Source organism: Loxodonta africana, chromosome 15 (genome assembly GCF_030014295.1).
Source record: "Loxodonta africana isolate mLoxAfr1 chromosome 15, mLoxAfr1.hap2, whole genome shotgun sequence".
Lineage (NCBI taxonomy): Eukaryota > Metazoa > Chordata > Mammalia > Proboscidea > Elephantidae > Loxodonta > Loxodonta africana.
Window position 1 is genome coordinate 11,544,235 of NC_087356.1, and position 17,118 is coordinate 11,561,352.

Sequence of the window (17,118 nt, forward strand, 5' to 3'; positions counted from 1 at the left end):
TTTTACCTTTCAGGCAGAATTTGCTTTGATATATCACATCCTTATAAAATGGGGCAAATATTGACTCAGAGAGTGCACCTGCTGGATAACAAACACAAAGTCTTCTCTCATATAAGGGAATAATTTTTTGAGAGATGGTTTCAAAATCTTAGAACACCATAAAGTTGCCACAATAAAGACACTAACACAAGCAGAGGAAGCAAAATTGGCAAATATGTTGATAAAATAGAAGCAAAATATGGCAAATAGACTAACCTCTTCAATCTTGCTCTCAATTTTTAGTTCACCGTTTTCCTGGATAGACCTGTTGAGCAAAAAACTACAAAACTGAGATCAGTTGAAAGGCTTTGTGACTTTAAGAGTTGTGTCTGAATAAATTACTGTAACACAAACGTAGGGTGGGAGAGGATCATACCTTCCTTCCTGGCATCAGTCATGTGTACATACTTCCTTCAGGGGCCTCAGGGAAACAGAAGCCAACTTGGGGGAAGGAATCTCCTCAAGTCAATCATGAATGAACATGCTCAGTCTTACCTAATATATTGTTTCCATTAAACTAATCTCACCTCTACCTTACACCTAACATGATAAAATTAAAGACAGTAAGTTCATCTACAGGAGTACATGTTTATCTGCTGGAGTTTCCTGGGAATTTAATGCAAAATTTTTTCCAAGTTTAAAAAAAAACAGAATGCCTTTAAATAGGATCTGAGCACCACACCTAGCCCCCACAGAAGTCTCTTTATCGAGGAGACAGGCACAGGTCTCCACGGTAGGAATCAGATCAACGCTGCCCCACCCACCTTGCAAAGCCACCTCAACATGGAAGGCTTAGTGGGGGCACAGTAACCACAGGTTACCCTCGGAGCTAGGCTTGTGTGCAGCGGCATTAAAATTCCAGTCCCAATTCATCAGCTCACAATCATGATTGCTATCCCGTATTTTTTAATACAAAGAAATACAAAGCAATGTGGATTTTTCTGAAAATTTAAAACTATACTAAAAGCTCCAAATTTGTCTTCACAATGAATGCTTATTGCTTTTTGTCCAGTTAAAATAAAAAGGTTATCTTCTGTTTGGTTAAAAAGAAAATCAACACTAGAATTTTACAAGTGTCCTTCCTGACCTATCACAAGCGCAGATATCGCACACACGCGCCAGGCGGCTTCCTGGGGCCACCTGTATCTACTAGTCTGTCCCTCTGGGGCCACGGACCACTATCTTCTCTCGAAGACAGCTCTCTTCTGAAAAGGTTTTGGAAAAGCCCCCGTATTCCTCCTCAAGTGGCCCAGAAATGCAATTCACATCTTGGAAGTGTGAAAGGCAGGGTTAAGTGTCTACTATCTACACAAGGAGGAGCGGGACGAGATGGACAACACAGTGGAGCAGATGCCCGCCGCATCAAGACTGATCTTTACCTGCGGGCTTTCCTCAAACATCAAAATCAGCTGCACTGTTCGAGATAATAGAGGATTCTAGAAATGGCCCAGATGTGTACCGAATAGCAAAGAAAGTCAGCATTTCCTTTAAAAATACTTTTCTCCCAAACCACGTCATCATATGTAACAAGTGAAATGTGTCTGTAAAACTCAACTCCATTACCTTAGTGAAAAAAAAAAGAAAAATTACCTCATATTAACGAAGTTGCCCCACACAGCTGTAAGGGGAAAAAAAAAGACAATATTTAAGTTCACGACATTCAGAAATTCCCATTCATAAGATTTTAAATCTTTACAATTTTAAACAATATTTTAAAGTTCGCTTAGAAACCTAAATCATAGTTCATCAAGACGATAAAGTGCACTTTGTACTCCAAAGAGTTTGGTCTGACTAAAAAGAATTGAAAACACGATCTTTTATAGCCATCCAGGTTTAGCATGAGGAGCCCTGGTGGTGCAGTGGTTAAAGCACTCGGCTGCGATCCCAAAGGTCAGCAGTGGTGATTCGAACCCACCAGCCACTCCACAGGAGACAGACGTGGCAGTCTGCTTTCGTAAAGATTTACAGCCTTGGAAACCCCATGGGGCAGTTCTACTCTGTCCTGTGGGGTCGCAATGAGTCGGAATCAACTAGACAGCAATGGGGTTTTTTGATGTTGCTGTTTTTATGGATTCATGAATAAGTTTCAGCAAGTCTTGGCGGGAGGGGAGTCCCTTTAAAGTGCATGCAACATCATGCATCCATGGCTTTCAAAGATTCCCAAATGAGTTCAAGACCCCAAACAAATTAAGACTCAGCAATTCAGAATCCAATAAAAGCCTGGAATTTTAAGAGGTGCATTTATTTTAGGAAAGGAAGAGATTTGGGGGTCCTTGAATAGGCAGGCCACACAAGGCAAATTTCTCACCAGGGAGGAACCCAGGCCTGGGGCAGCAATTTCATTTACTGTATCTTAAGTCTCGGGATAATGCTGGATCAGACACGACGACCATTTCCATTTAAACCTGCACATTTTAGGCGGCTGCCGTACTGGTTGGCATGTTTTTATTGGGTATTCTGATCCATTTTTTAAGCTGGAAAGCATACACACTTTTATAATAAGTCCTGAGAAGAAGTGTGTCTTGTGAAAGCTGCTCTCTTGCCCCTTCACAAGGGCACACACCTATGTAACAATGCATACACGGCGTGCCCGCACGCAAGCACACCACAGTCTAAAACATTCTTATTACCAGCCTGCAAAATGCTCATCAGCTCTGCCTAGCGGTGTGAGACAGCACCGGCGGCACTGGTGTTCACACACAGCTCTCTGTACAACCCTTACTTGCTCCTTCACTAGCCATTCACCCACCAAGCTGTGCTGCAGGTGCATGCACAGGAGAGCAGGCACAACAATCTCACCACCTGGAAGGCAACACAGACAAACCACTGCGGGAAAGGGACTATAACTGAATGCAATATGATGCGCACGGTGAACCCCAAGAGAACAGGGCCTGGAGGAGGTTTCCCAGGAAGGTAAGGCCAAGCTGACTAGAAGCTGTAGGAGTCCATTCACAGACTCTGGAAAGAGGCATTACTTCACTGATACAGTTGAGCACCAGCCACGGGCAAGACAAGGCGCTGGGGAATTGACACAGATAATTAAGACCCAGTTGTTGAGGGGTGGAGCAGTCACAGGAGAAGGCACTTGCCCACAAACAGCCATAAGAGAGGACGGTGTGGAGAGAGAGGGCACTAATGCAGGCCTCTTTTTAATTCCAACATTATTTACTGAGCCCCAGCTAGGAGCCAGGCAGTATGTGAGGTCTTGCAGCAATGGTTCCCAATCCAGGCTGATTTTGAGCATTGAGAAGGCTCTCCCAGGCCCAGTAATGATGGAGAATGGGGACGGGGTGCAGTAGAGGGGATCTGCATTCTCCTATCTCAGCCAATAAAATCCAGTGCTTTCCAGGGTGACCCAGGCCCTACGAGGCCTGCACTTCAGAATCGCCTCAGACTACCAGGATAAGAATCTCTGCAGAGGGGTCCTGGCATCTGTATTCTCAAGTGTCCCAGGTGTCCTATGGGATCTGGTTACCTGACTCGGTTATACCTCACACACTGCCTATCTCTCTGTTCTCAAAGACCTGGCTCAAGCCACTCTGGCCCCCAGCGGTTTCTCCCACTTCCAAGCCTGCTCCTACCTCAGGGCCTTTGCACTGACTCTACTCCACCCGCCTCCCTCCATAGCTTCGTTCAGGTCTCAGTCCAAAAGTTACTTTCTCCAAGAAACCTCCCTGACCACTCTCTACCACAGTATTCCCATCCCAACCTCTTCCCTCCTTATCCTCACTTGGCTTTCCTTTTCCTCACAGCACTCGTCACCGTCAGATACATTATCTACTTATCTATAAATTTCTGTTTATTGTCTATGTCCCCCCAATAAAATGTTTAAGCTCCAAAAGAGCAAAGATTCCCTATGTCTGCTTCACTGCTGTTATCTATGGCACGGAGAGACACACACGTAATATACGCTCACTAAATATTTACTGAAATGGTGAACGAGAAGCTCCCCAAAATGACAGGGAATCACCACTGTAAGGCCCACCCACTGCCGTCAAGTCAATTCCAACTCATAGCGACCCTATAGGACCGAGTAAAACTGCCCGATAGAGTTTCCAAGGATCGCCCGGCTGATTCGAACTGCTGACCTCTTGGCAAGCAGCCATAGCACTGAACCACTATGCCACCAGAGTCTCCTCCGCTTTAAGGCCGGAGTCTGCAAATTTTTTCAGTAAAGGTCCAGAAAGTAAATATTTTCGTCTTTGTGTGCCACGTGATCTCTGTTACAGCTCCTCAAATCTGCCGCTGTGGGGTGAACAAAGTCAACAGTAAATACACGAAAGCAAGGTTGTGTTCTGGCACAACTTTATTTATGGCCACTGAAACTTAAATTTGATAAAATGTCCATGTCCATGAAACACCTTCCTTCTTTTGATACCTTTTTCAGCCATTTAAAAACTGAACACTTTCTTAGCTTACTGGCCTTATCAGGACAGCAGGCTAGGCTGGCCTCTGAGCTACCGTGTGCAGACCTCTGCTCTAGGGAATGCGAGCATGAATAGGTATAATACCAACCCACGGGCTTCTGGGCCTTGAGGAGAAACAGACAACAGTCACCTAGGTAGAATACAGGTCAGAGAATGAAAGGCCCTCCAGAGTGCTGTGGGAGCAGAAAGGAGAAGACAGGACACCTGTGAAGATGGGTGTGGGCGGCACGTAGGAGGGGCCATTTGTACTGGGCTTTGAAAGAGATGCTCTGGAGACAGGGACAGGAGGGCAGTGAAGGCGTTCCCAGGAGTGGAAGAGGAGGCTGCAAGGTCAATTTGGGCCAGCACAATTTTTTTTAAACAAATCCCTCAGGCGATTCTGTTAATAAACCAAATGTGGGCACCATGGCTTTACCTTTTATAGCATTCCAAGAAAGCTAGGCTCCGGTTTGTAGGCAATGAGTAACCACTTTGATAAAGGACAGTGAGATGCTCCAGACTGTTTTAGCCTAACTGCGAGCAGCAGTGTGAGGGACAGAGGGCAAGGGAAACGGTGAGCAAGGCCAAGGGGCAATTGATGGCAATAATTTGTGGGGGCTGAGAGTAAATGCAGGGGGTACACAGCTAATGACTGTAATTGCTGCTAGTAAGTTTTACACCTGTAAAAAGTTGAATTGGGAAAAGTTGTGTGATAGACATATTTACAATGATGACAAAAAATAAAAAAAGAGCTGCCGAGGCTGCTTATGTACAACCAGACACCTCATGGGATTTGGTTTCTTGGTTTGGAGGTTTAGGGTCATGGTTTCATGGGACATGCCAGTTAATTGGCTTAATAACATGTTTGCTGCTTCTGTTCTACCTCCTAGTTCACTGCATAGTGCCTGAGGTCTTAAAAGCTTGCAAGCAGCTATCCAGAGGCACAACAATTGGTCTTGTTTGTCTGGAGCAATAGAGGAAGAAAGAGAGTCAGAAACAGGAGGAGGAAATATGGGGCTAATCGCCTCCATGAACAACTGCTTGCTTTACCACAAGACCAGAAAAACTGGGTGGAGCCTGGCTACCTATCATGGATTGAATTATGTCCCCCCAAAAATGTGGGTATCAATTTGTCAGGGCCATGATTTCCAGCAATGTGTGGTTGTCCACCATTTTGCGATAGTAATTTTATGTTAAAAAGGATTAGGGTAGGATTGTAACAACACCCTTACCCAGGTCCCATCCCTGATCCAATGTAAAGGGAGTTTCCCTGGGGTGTGGCCTGCACCACCTTTTATCTCTCACGAGATAAAAGGAAAGGGAAGCAAGCAGAGAGTTGGGGACCTCATACCACCCAGAAAGCAGTACTGGCAGCAGAGCACATCCCTTGACCCAGGGCCCCTGCTTGAAGAAGCTCCTAGTCGGGGGGAAGATGGATGAGAAGGTCGACAGAGAGAGAAAGCCTCCCCCTGGAGCTGACACTCTGAACTTGGACTTTCAGCCTACTTTACAGTGAGAAACCAAACTTCTCTTTGTAAAAGCTATCGACTTGTGGTATTTGTGCTACAGCAGCACTCGATGACTATGACACAACCATTATTGAACGTTTTGATCAAAGATTCTGTACAGGAAAGGTGATCCAAAGTGAAGGATACAGAGAAAAGAATTTCAAATTCTCCTGGAAGCCAGGCTTCCTGGAGCTATGGAGGCTGGATGAACCCCTGAAACCACTGCCCTGAGATAATCTTTAAATCTTAAATCAAAAATACTCCCCGAAGTCTTCTTAAAACCAAACAATGATTTAGCTTAACTAGCAAAAAATGTTTGCCTTGAGCATTACACTCTTTTAAGAACTATCTATATGGCATAAAATTGACAACAACAACTCGAAAGATTAAATAGGAAGCTTAGGGGGGCTGTGAGTTACTGTTAACGGGGGAGAAACAACTCAGAAAAGATGGGTGAGAATGGTTACACAACTCAAAGAATGTACTCAATGTCACCGAATTGTACGTGTAGGAACTGTTGAAACGGTGTGTTTCGCTGTGTATAACTCAACAACAACAACAAAATAATAAAATTTTAAAAAAATATATGCAGAGGGTAGAGCTGGCAAGGCCTGGAGATGGGCAATGAGTCAGGGTGAGGTGACAGGTCTCAGAATTCGCTGGGTCTTCTGGTCTGGATGACTGCGAGGATGGTGATGTCACCCAGACAAGGGCACCAACGGTGGAGGACTACTGGTGAAGAGGACAGTGGTTAGGAAAGGCACAAGCTCGGCCAGAGTTATCCTGCAGCGATCCCCACAAAGATGTCTAGTAGGCAGGAAGAAACTGGGGACTGGAGCCTGGAAGATCAGCATCAGTCAGAGATGCAGACATGAGACCTGCATGAAATTAACACACTGGAAGTTCACTAGAACTTGGCACTACATCCAACTGGGTGGTAACCACAGCCTGGAGGGATCCCTTGACAATGCCATGGTACGCCTTCTAGTAAGAGTAACAAGATCAGTATCGCTGCCATTTATTGAGCACCTATTCCATGCCAGACTGGTGCCCTGGTGGTGCAGTGGTTACGAGCTACTAACCAAAAGGTTGGCAGTTCGAATCCACCAGCCACTCCTTGTTAATTCTATGGGGCAGTTCTACTCTGTCCTATAGGGTTGCTATGAGTTGGAATCGACTCGACGTCAATGAGTTTTATTCCACGTCAGGCCTTTTCACACACTGTTGTTTCTAGTCACAAGGTTATGTTATTACCCATTTCAAAGTGAGAAGATGAAAGTCAAAAGGTATTATGTGACTTGCTCAAAGTACAGCTAGTAACCACCCAAACCCCCATGATACCACTTCCAAGTGTGAGGTCTTCATTCCAAGACCTGAGATCTGTCAAGAGGCTCCAGAGTAATTCATATCTGTGAACACACAGAGTAATGCCTCTGAAGAAAGGCATCTTAATGTTTTCCAAACGTGTCACGGCTGTTTTTCCCTAGCCTCTAAGCTAGGGAACCCCTCACCCTGGACACCGTGTAGCGTGTGTTCAAAATGAAAATGAGTGGTATTAAGCTCTATGAATCCCTTAGGCGGGGAGGGGCAGAGTACTCAAACGCTGCAGATGCTCCCCGTCTGAGGAGAATTAATAACGATCACAACCTTCCACATCCTCAGGCCAAAAACACATCAATTTACGGAAGTGTTCAAAACAGAAATCCTGTAAAAACAAGGGCACCTTGAGCTCATTTAAAGTGAGTGCTGTTTACAGGGAGGAGCCCTGGTAGTGTAGTGGTTAAGCCCTTGGCTGCTAACTGAAAAGTTGGCAGTTCGAACCCACCAGCTGCTCCAGGGGAGAAAGATGTGGCAGTCTGCTTCTGTAAAGATTCTGAAAACCACTGCCATCGAGTCAATTCCAATTCACAGTGACCCTATAGGACAGAGGAGAACTGCCCCATAAGGTTTCTCTATAGCCTTAGAAACCCTATGGGGCAGTTCTCCTCTGTCCTAGAGGTTGCTGTGAACAGGAAAGGCCTGGCAGGCACAGGACAGAACCACTGTTTACAGATAAAATTCCAGGAATACTTATTAACGTATGATACTGTTGTATGTTCTGCTGCTGTTCATAAGGTTTTCACTGGCTAATGCTTTTCAGAAGTAGACTGCCGGGTTCTTCTTTCTAGAATTGTGGTGTTGGCAAAGAATATTGAATATACCATGGACTGCCAAAAGAATGAACAAAATCTGTCTTGGAAGAAGTACAACCAGAATGTTCCTTGAAGCAAGGATGGCAAGACTGCGTCTTACATAATTTGGACGTGTTGTCAGGAAGGATCAGTCCCTGGAGAAGAACATCATGCTTGGCAGAGTACAGGGTCAGTGGAAAAGAGGGAGATCCTCAACGAGGTGGACTGACACAGTGGCTGCAACAATGAGCTCAAGCATAACAATGACTGTAAGGATGGTGCAGGACCGCACAGTGTTTCGTTCTGTTGTGCATAGGGTTGCTATGAGTCGGAATCGACTCGAAGGCACCTAACAACAACAACTGTTGTATGGTTCCATTGTTTCACTTTGCTTACTGTCCTTCTCAAGGTTTTCTCAGTGTTAACTGCAATAAAATGCTTAATCCAACTGTAACACTTTTGTTTGCTCAACTCTAACTGCAAAGCTGTACAGTTACATTGTATTTTTTTACAGGAAAGGAGAATTCCACCCTAACACTTCTAAAACTTGGCCCAAAGTTCTTGGACATTCCTCTCATCAAGAGATGGGATTTATGTTTCCTTCCCTTGAATGGGAAACCCTGGTGGCGTAGTGGTTAAGAGCTATGGCTGCTAACCAAAAGGCTGGCAGTTCAAATCCACCAGGCGCTCCTTGGAAACTCTATGGGGCAGTTCTACTCTGTCCTACAGGGTCACTAGGAGTCGAATTCGACTCAACGGCAGATGGTTTGGTGGTTTGGTTTCCCTTGAATGAGGTGGGTTTGGGACTGCTTCCGCCCACAGAGAACAGAGGAAGGGGACACTATGTGCCTGTTGAAGCTGGATGATAAAAGGCCATGTGGCTTCTACCGTGTTTAATGGGAACACTCTCTCGGAGTCCTGAGCCTTCCTGTAGTAAGTCTGCCTAACCCAAAACTAGAAAGGCCATGTTCAGGTGCTCAGTGCTAGCTGAGTCTGTCCATCAGGTGACACCTGTGTGGGAAGAAGCCATCCTGGAGGTGGAGTCTCCAGCCCCAGCAGTTTCAGTCATCCCAACTGAGGTCCCAGGGATCATGAAACAAAGACCCATCCCCATTTTAAATTTGTGAACCACAGACTCCAGGAGCATAGCAGTGTGGTGGTTGTTTTATGGGCACCCTGGTGGCACAGTGCTTAAAAACTTGGCTGCTAACCAAAAGGCCAGTGGTTCAAATCCTTAGAAACCCTATGGGGCAGTTCTACTCTGTCCTACCGAGTCACTATGAGTTGGAATCGACTCAGTCGCGGTGGGTTTTGGTTTAGGTTGTTTTATATTACTAAGACTTGAAGCAGCTGGTTAAGCAGCAAATATAACAGGAAACAAATACAGACAGGCATCTGTCTCCCTTTAATCTATGAACGTTCTGATATTGGTCTTAGTCCTCAAATCAATCTCGGTCTTAGCCCTCAGATTAATTTAGGTATAAAAAATTTTTAAAAAACCAAACCAGTTACTGTTGAGTTGATCCCGACTCATAGCGACCCTACAGGACTGAACAGAACTACCCTATAGAGTTTTCAAGGAGCACCTGGAGGATTTGAACTGCTGACCTTTTGGTTAGCTGTAGCTCTTAACCAATATCCCAAATAGGTTTCCAATTCAGGTACACAGGGTTAAATTTCTCCCCATTTGATGCACTCCCCACTAAGGCATCTGTACCCCCTCCTCAGGCCGAAGGAACAGCTTTGCACCGAGACTCACCACCTGGGTCATAAGCCTGGGTCAAGGCTGAAGTCCTAGAGAAATGCTGACTACCCCCACCGTCCGGGCCGACGGCCCCCACCTGACCCTACACTTCCAGGCCCCATCTGGACTGAAAAAGAAACCCACCTCTCAATTAGCCAACAAAACATTAAATACGCGTAAGAAAGACGCCCCTCAACATTCCACTACTCTGGAAACCAGCCAATATTTGACTTACCTTAAAAAATAAAAACATGCATGACTCGTAAGAAGTGTATCAAAAGCTTTATTTAAACTGATCAGAAGGTACAAATTAGATGAATATTATTCCATTTTTAATTCGTCAAGTAAGAAGGACGGATGTGTGGAAGCGAAGGGTTTTCCAGTCTCCAGTGTCTGCCGCAAGAATTAGGTCCTGAGAGGTCAGGTAGCATAAAACGAAGAGCTGTTTTGGTTTTTTGTTTGTTTCTCAGTTGTGATCCAGTCCACTCTGACTCACTGCGACCCCAAGTGTCAGAGCAGTTTGAAAATGGATCAGCAGGCCTTTCTTCGGAAGCAACTCAGGGTAGACTGAACATCCAACCTTTCAGTTAGCAGCCAAGTACATTAACCTGTTTGCACCGCTCAGGAACACCAACAAGCCGCAGTCACTAAACCAAGAACTCGGCCCAACCCCTAAACTGAAGAAGCCTTAGTATAAAACTGAATTGCAACCAGCCTGACAAAGTCTTATTCCACCACCCTCAAGCCTACCAGGCTTTTGCTCTTCCTAAGAGGTCACACAAACCCTGTCTTAGTCATCTAGTGCTGCTATAACAGAAATGCCACAAGTAGATGGCTTTAACAAAGAGAAATTTATTCTCTCACAATCCAGGAGGCTAGAAGTCCAAATTCAGGGTGCCAGCTCCAGGGTAAGGCTTTCTCTGTCAGCTCTGGGGGTCAGTCCTTGTCATCAATCTTCCCCTGGACTAGGAGATTCTCAGTGCAGGGACCCTGGGTCCAAAGGCCGCACTCCCCTCCTGGTTCTTCATTCTTGGTGATAGGAGCCCTGGTGACGCAGTCATTAATAGCTTGGCTGCTAATCAAAAGGTCTGCAGTTCAAATTTACCAGCCGCTTCTTGGAAACTCTATGGGGCAGTTCTACTCTGTCCTATAGAGTCACTATGAATCAGAATCGACTCGACAGCAACAGGTTTGGTTTTTGGGTTTAAGTGGTTACACAAGGATGAAAATGGTCCCAAATGAAAAGGATACTTGGGGTGACCGAGCAGGAGGTGGTAACTGGGGTGTTTTCACATTTCCAGCTTAGGGTGCCTGCTTATCAGACCTCCCTTTGGCTCTCATCCAGCTCTAAGCCCTCCTAGAGGCCAGGATGTCAGGGAGGAGCATCAGAAGCGAGGCAAGACATAGGTACTTTCAACTCACCTCGCCGCAGTCACCTGGAGCTACAGCTGCTAAGTCCTGAAATCTGGTTATAAAACATTTTTTAAGTGACTCATACCTTTGCAAAGACTCGCCTCATAAAACTGTACCTGCCCTCTCATAGGGAAAAAATTTTGCCCTAAGATGTTACTTTTTTTAAAGTGGTTAAAAGTGCAAGAAACCATGGGCTCTGTAAATGACATCTGGTCCTTTAAAAAATGCCTTTACACATAAAAATGTCGAACTGAAGTGAAGCCAGCAACTTGTAGAATAATAACATATAGCAGAATCAGGGCTTTGCTTTTTTAAACTATACCGAAGCATTTTTAAAACTACACACGAGTTATTTGCTTATTCATACAAGCAAGTCTGCGGGCCGGGGGTAAAAACTGTATATACTTTTGTATTATTTTAATTTCTATGACTCATAGGCAGAAAGTTTTTAAGCCTGTAGAGAACACTGTCCTGTCTAGTTCACATCATCATCACAGCACTGTAAAGGTAGGGTGAGCCATTAAAATCCCTCAAACTTCTAAGTTAGAAGAGGCAGAAATTCAAAACCACTTATTTAACTATGATCTCAAGGAAATCTACTACTCTGTTGTACTGGGTTGAACAGTATACCCCCAAAATTCATGCCCACCTGGCACCTGTGACTGTCACCTTATTTGGAAATAGGGTTATTTGGAGAGGCAGTCAAACTAAGATGAGGTCATACTGGATAAGGATGGGTCCTAACCCAATGACTGGTGCCCTTGTAAGAAGAGGGAAATGTAGACATAGATGCACAGAAGACGGCCATGTGAAGCTGGAAGTACAGATGAGAGTCTGCTGCCAAATGCCAAGTGTCTTTAGTTACCTACTGCTGCCACTGCTGTAACACAGATACCTAAGTGGGCAGGTTTAAAGAACAAGAATTTACTGACTCACAGTTCTGGAGGCCAGACATCCAAATCAGGGCATGGACTTTGGGGGAGCCCTTACTTGTCGGTAGCCCCAAGCATTCCTTCTCATTCCTTGGCTTATAGAGGGACCTGCACATAGCGTCTGTCAGTCCTGCCCCTGTGTGTGTTTATGGTGTCTAGTCTGCTCTTTTTATTAGAAACCGCTCAGAAGGGATTAGGTCTGGGCCCACCCTACTGCAGTATGACCTCATTAACATAACAAAACTCCTATTTCCAAACAGCGCCACGTTTACAGGTACCAACCCCGCCCCCATCCCTCCCACCCCCATCTCACTCGAGTAGATTCGGACTCATAGCGCCCCTATAGGACAGAGTAGAGCTGCCCCACTGAGTTTCCAGGGAGCACCTGGTAGATTCGAACTGCCGACCTTTTGGTTAGCAGCCGTAGCACTTAACCACTACGCCACCAGGGTTTATGTGTACGGGTATACAGAGGTTAGGATTTCAACCTAACAGTGGGGGACAGGATTCAGTCCGAAACACCAAGGAACACCAAGGATGAGCTGGCAACCACCAGAAACTGAAAAATGCAGGAACAAGTCTTGCCTAGAGCCTTTGAAGGAAGCATGGCACTGCCCACATCTTGACTTCCGACTTCCAACCTCCAGAATCTTGAGAATAAATTTCTGATTCAAGCCACCCAGTTTGTGATACTGTGTTTCTGTAGCCCTGGGAAAGGAATAAAACTGTTTTAAAAGCAGGGCGCATTAACCATTTACACCACCTGGGGACTCCACGTGGTCACACAGGATGAAAATGGTCCTCGCTGAGAAGAGAAACTGCCTTCTACAAAACCCGCTGTAGGTGGACAGGACCAAATGTTGTTTAGACCAGAGCCGATTTCAATTCCCAGCCTCTGTCACTGGAGCTTTGTATGTTATTAAGATGCTGAACAGGTTTCAGGAGACAAGATTAGGAAGAAAGACCGGTGACCTACCCCAAAAAGTTACAAATGAAAACCCTATGGGTCAGAGCGATCCAACCCACAATCCATCGGGGCGGGCAGGACTGGGCAGTGTTTCAGTCCGCTGTGCGCGGGGCTGCCAGGAGTCGGGGGCTGACCTGAAGTCTGCTAACAACACCACAGTGTGTGGTCCCCAGTGAGCAGCAGCAGCATCACCTGGGGATTTGTTTGAAATGCCAACCTCAGGCCCCACCCGTCTTCCTGAATCAGAAACTCCGGTGTGGGGCCCAGCAATCTGCATTCGAATAACTGCTCCAGGTGACGGTAATGCACACTCAAGTCTGAGAACCACCTTACTTCTCATTTGCTGAAATTCTCTTAAGATAATCTGTGTTTTGGTAAGATACCAACAAAAAACAACAGTTAAATAAATGTCAGAAATAAGCACTCTCCCAATCTTCCCCCTCTACTGCAGGCACCACTCTATGGGGCAGTTCCACGCTGTCCTATAGGGTCACTATGGGTCCGAATCAATTCGACAGCAAAATTTTTTTTTTTTTTTGGTTTTATTGCAGGCACAGGAGCCCTAATGGAGCAATGATTAAGCAGCTGCTACCCGAAAGGTTGGCAGTTTGAACCCACCAAGTGGCTCTGCAAGAGAAAGACCTGGAAGTCTGCTCCTGTAAAGATTACAGCCTAGGAAACCCTATGCGACAGTTCTACTCTGTCACACGGGGTCGCTCTGTATGAGTCAGAATGGACTCGACAACACCTACAGCAATTGCAGGCACTGCTATTCTTCACAACGTCCCTTTTCTCCCTCTTCACTGCCCTTCCTTCCCAGGGGCTGACCCTGAGGAGTCTTCCTTTCTCTGTCTTCTCCTCTCTTATCCCCCCCGCTCCATCTCTGTGCCAGCCATGTCCAGGATCTGACCACCACACTCCCAGAGGACTTAGGTAGCTGCCCTCTGTGTTTCTCCTATCTCCACAAGGCACTTTACCATTTTACCAGGTTACTCATCCTAAAAATGGGCTTTGTGGTTGGTTTTTGGCTTTCCTGTGGTTGTTGTCATCATTTTCCTGCTCAAGAATCTACAATAGCTCTTGATTCCCAAGTTCTCCAAACTATTTTGATTGCCCCCGTTATCAAAAAATCTTGAACGTGTGCCCTTCATACGTTTTTACTTATAAAGTACATGCACCACCGTATTAAGTTTATTACATATGGTCATAACATATACAAAAATAAAAAACAGAGAAGTTCCAAAATTCATTCCCACAATACCCCAGTATTCTGGGTGCTTCTGCACCCTCCCCCACATTCTAGTGGCCCCCACACTAAAGCCCACCCCACAGGATGCTAGGTTTTCAAAGCTTGTCATATATACACTGGCCCTCACCACCAACCCGCCCCCTTGTTTCCATTTCTCCATCACCTGCTGGGGCAATCAGAGCAATTTAGTTCCAAGCAGGCTCACCCCTCACCAGCCTTCCCAACCCCTCACCAACCTACCCCCTTGCTAGAATGCCTTCTGGCTTCTTATATCATATTTGCACTTCTCCATTCTGAAACAGGAAACCCTGGTGATATAGCAGTTAAGAGTCTGGCTGCTAACCAAAAGGTTGGCAGTTCAAATCCACCAGACACTCCTTGGAAACTCTATGGGGCAGTTCTACTGTGTCCTATAGGGTCGCTATGAGCCAGAATTGACTCGATGGCAATGAGTTTTTGAGTTTTTATTCTGAAATAAGCAGTATCTAATTATAAATGGGACTCGTTTCTAAAGGACAGCACAACAGCACTGAGATAAAGTTTGCTCAGCAATGGGTCTCGCATGTGCCTTGTCTCCCCAGCCAGACTGGATGGTCTTGGGAGCAAGGATTCTGTGTTATATCCCCTCTGAGCCTTAACATCCTGGCATAATCATTGGCGTGTCCAACTTTCTCTTCTCTAAGGATCTCCAGGCCTTCCTTCCTTGGCTCCTTCAATGCATACAGCACATGCCAGAGCACTTTCTCCAACCCAGACCAGTTCCAGGGCTTCCCCTTCCCATATTTCTTGGCATGATACTGGAGGGATGCCCTTTATGATGAAGCTCCTGACTGCAGCCCCTTCAACCCACCTACCCACTGCAGTCTCCTCCACTGCAGCACTGAACCTCTGTAGCTGAGCGCATCATGCCTGCTCTGATGGCCAAGCCCTTGCCCCTGTTCTTCCCCTTTTTACAAGCTTACAAGCGCTCTTCCCCCTCAGATCTCTCCATCTGCTACTTGGTTCCTCTTTTCAAACTCTATCTGGGTCTCATCACCCCTCAGACACGCGCTCCAAAGCCTCCTTTGTACCACTCCAGAACCTTACACCCAGGCTCTCTGCCACCCTTTGTTCACACATCAGCCCTGTCCACACAGACATCAGGGTCCATGTCTTATTCATCCTTGTACATGACATCAAATAAGAATGACAACTGTAGTAAGAGGTTCTTTCTTCACAACATTTAACAACTGACCTTGGGAGCTCAAGACAGTCTCTAAGGTGGTGTTGTTGAGTTGATTTCCAACTCACAGCGACCCCGTGTGACAGAGCAGAACTTCTCCATAGGGTTTTCGAGGCTGTAGTCTTTAGGGGAGCAGATCACAGAGCCATTGCGTGGATTCCAACAGTCGACCTTTTGGTTAGCAGCTGAATGCTTAACAGTTGCACCACCAGGGATCCTTGGTCTTTAAGGTATAGCTTTAATGTTCCGAATATTTACTTACATCCTTTAGGGGTTCCACTCTTATTCAGAAAGCTGTAAGAACAACGGTTTGATGGAAAAGAACTCTCCCATTAGAAGCCGCGGCCATGCAAAAATCTTTTTATTTAAATGAAGATATAGCCTGACAGAATCTACCACTGAGTTCTATGCATTTAAAATGAGGTAGATCACTGCACTGAAAAATTGCCTTCATATATTAAGTAAAAGAGCAAATCACAGAAACATATTTATGGCACAAAACCATTTACATTTTAAAAGCACCTAATTTTTTTTTTTGTTTTAATTATATTTTACAAACACATAATGCAAAGGAAACAATCTAGATGATTCTCACACACAGTGCTAAACTGTCAACTTGTAGTCTGTGGGTAGGAAACAGCCGGAGGGGAGGGACAGAGCTTTTCATATGCTTCCACATTATTTGAATGTTTACTCTTATTTTTTTAAATTGTGAATTAAAACTAAAAGCAAAAAACCAAGCCCATTGCCATCGAGTCGATTCCGACGCACAGCAGCCCGTAAGACAGAGCACAAATGCCCAACAGGGTTTCCAAGGCTGTAATCTTTACAGAAATGGACTGTCACATCTTTTTCTTGAGAAGCGGCTGGTGGGTGCAAACCTCTCAGTTAGCAACAGAGTGCTCAACCACTACACCACAAGGGCTCCTTAATTAAAACTAAAACCCGCTGTCACCCAGTCATTCTGACTCATAGCAACCTTAAAGGACAGAGTAGAACTGCCCCAGAGGACTTCCAAGGAGCAGCTAGTGGATGTGAACTTCTGATCTTTTAGTTAGCAGCCAGAAGTCTTAACCACTGTGCCACCAGGGCTCCAAGTAAAACAAGTACCCCCCAAATATAGAAAATATCAACACCATTTGCACCTTCCTTTTAGTCCAAACGGTTAACCTCTCTTAGCTGCCAAATACCTTGGTTCCCAGGCTCTCCAACTCAACCTAGTACTCAGCAGCAACAACCCTACAGCAACAAAGTGTTATAGATTAAACTGTGTCCCCCGCTAAAATATAAGCTGGAGTCCTAATCCCTAGACCTGTGGTGTAATGTAATGTGATGTGGATTTATGTTAAGGAGGCCATACCAGCGTAGGATGTGTCTTAAACCTAATCCCTTCTGAGTTATAAAAAGAACAGATTAGACACAGAGACAAGCAAAACATGGGGAAGACAGATGCCACGTGAAGATTCC

At 45.4% G+C, this 17,118-nt stretch overlaps 1 protein-coding gene across 11 annotated transcripts in view; it reads right to left on the bottom strand.

Annotated features, from left to right (window-relative positions):
- UXS1 (UDP-glucuronate decarboxylase 1) overlaps window positions 1-17,118 on the bottom strand; it is a 110,555-nt gene that overhangs the window by 75,342 nt on the left and 18,095 nt on the right. For 3 of the 11 annotated variants that reach the window (XM_003413615.3, XM_023552632.2, XM_023552623.2), the window contains 2 exons: window positions 1,630-1,657; window positions 256-304 (listed from right to left, as the gene is read on the bottom strand). In XM_003413615.3, coding sequence (XP_003413663.1) covers window positions 256-304; window positions 1,630-1,657 — 77 coding nt within the window. Of the gene's footprint in view, window positions 1-6; window positions 82-255; window positions 320-415; window positions 1,593-1,629; window positions 1,661-17,118 lie in introns of those variants that run through there. The other 8 variants (XM_023552630.2, XM_023552625.2, XM_010593578.2 and 5 more) reach the window with 5 other exon arrangements.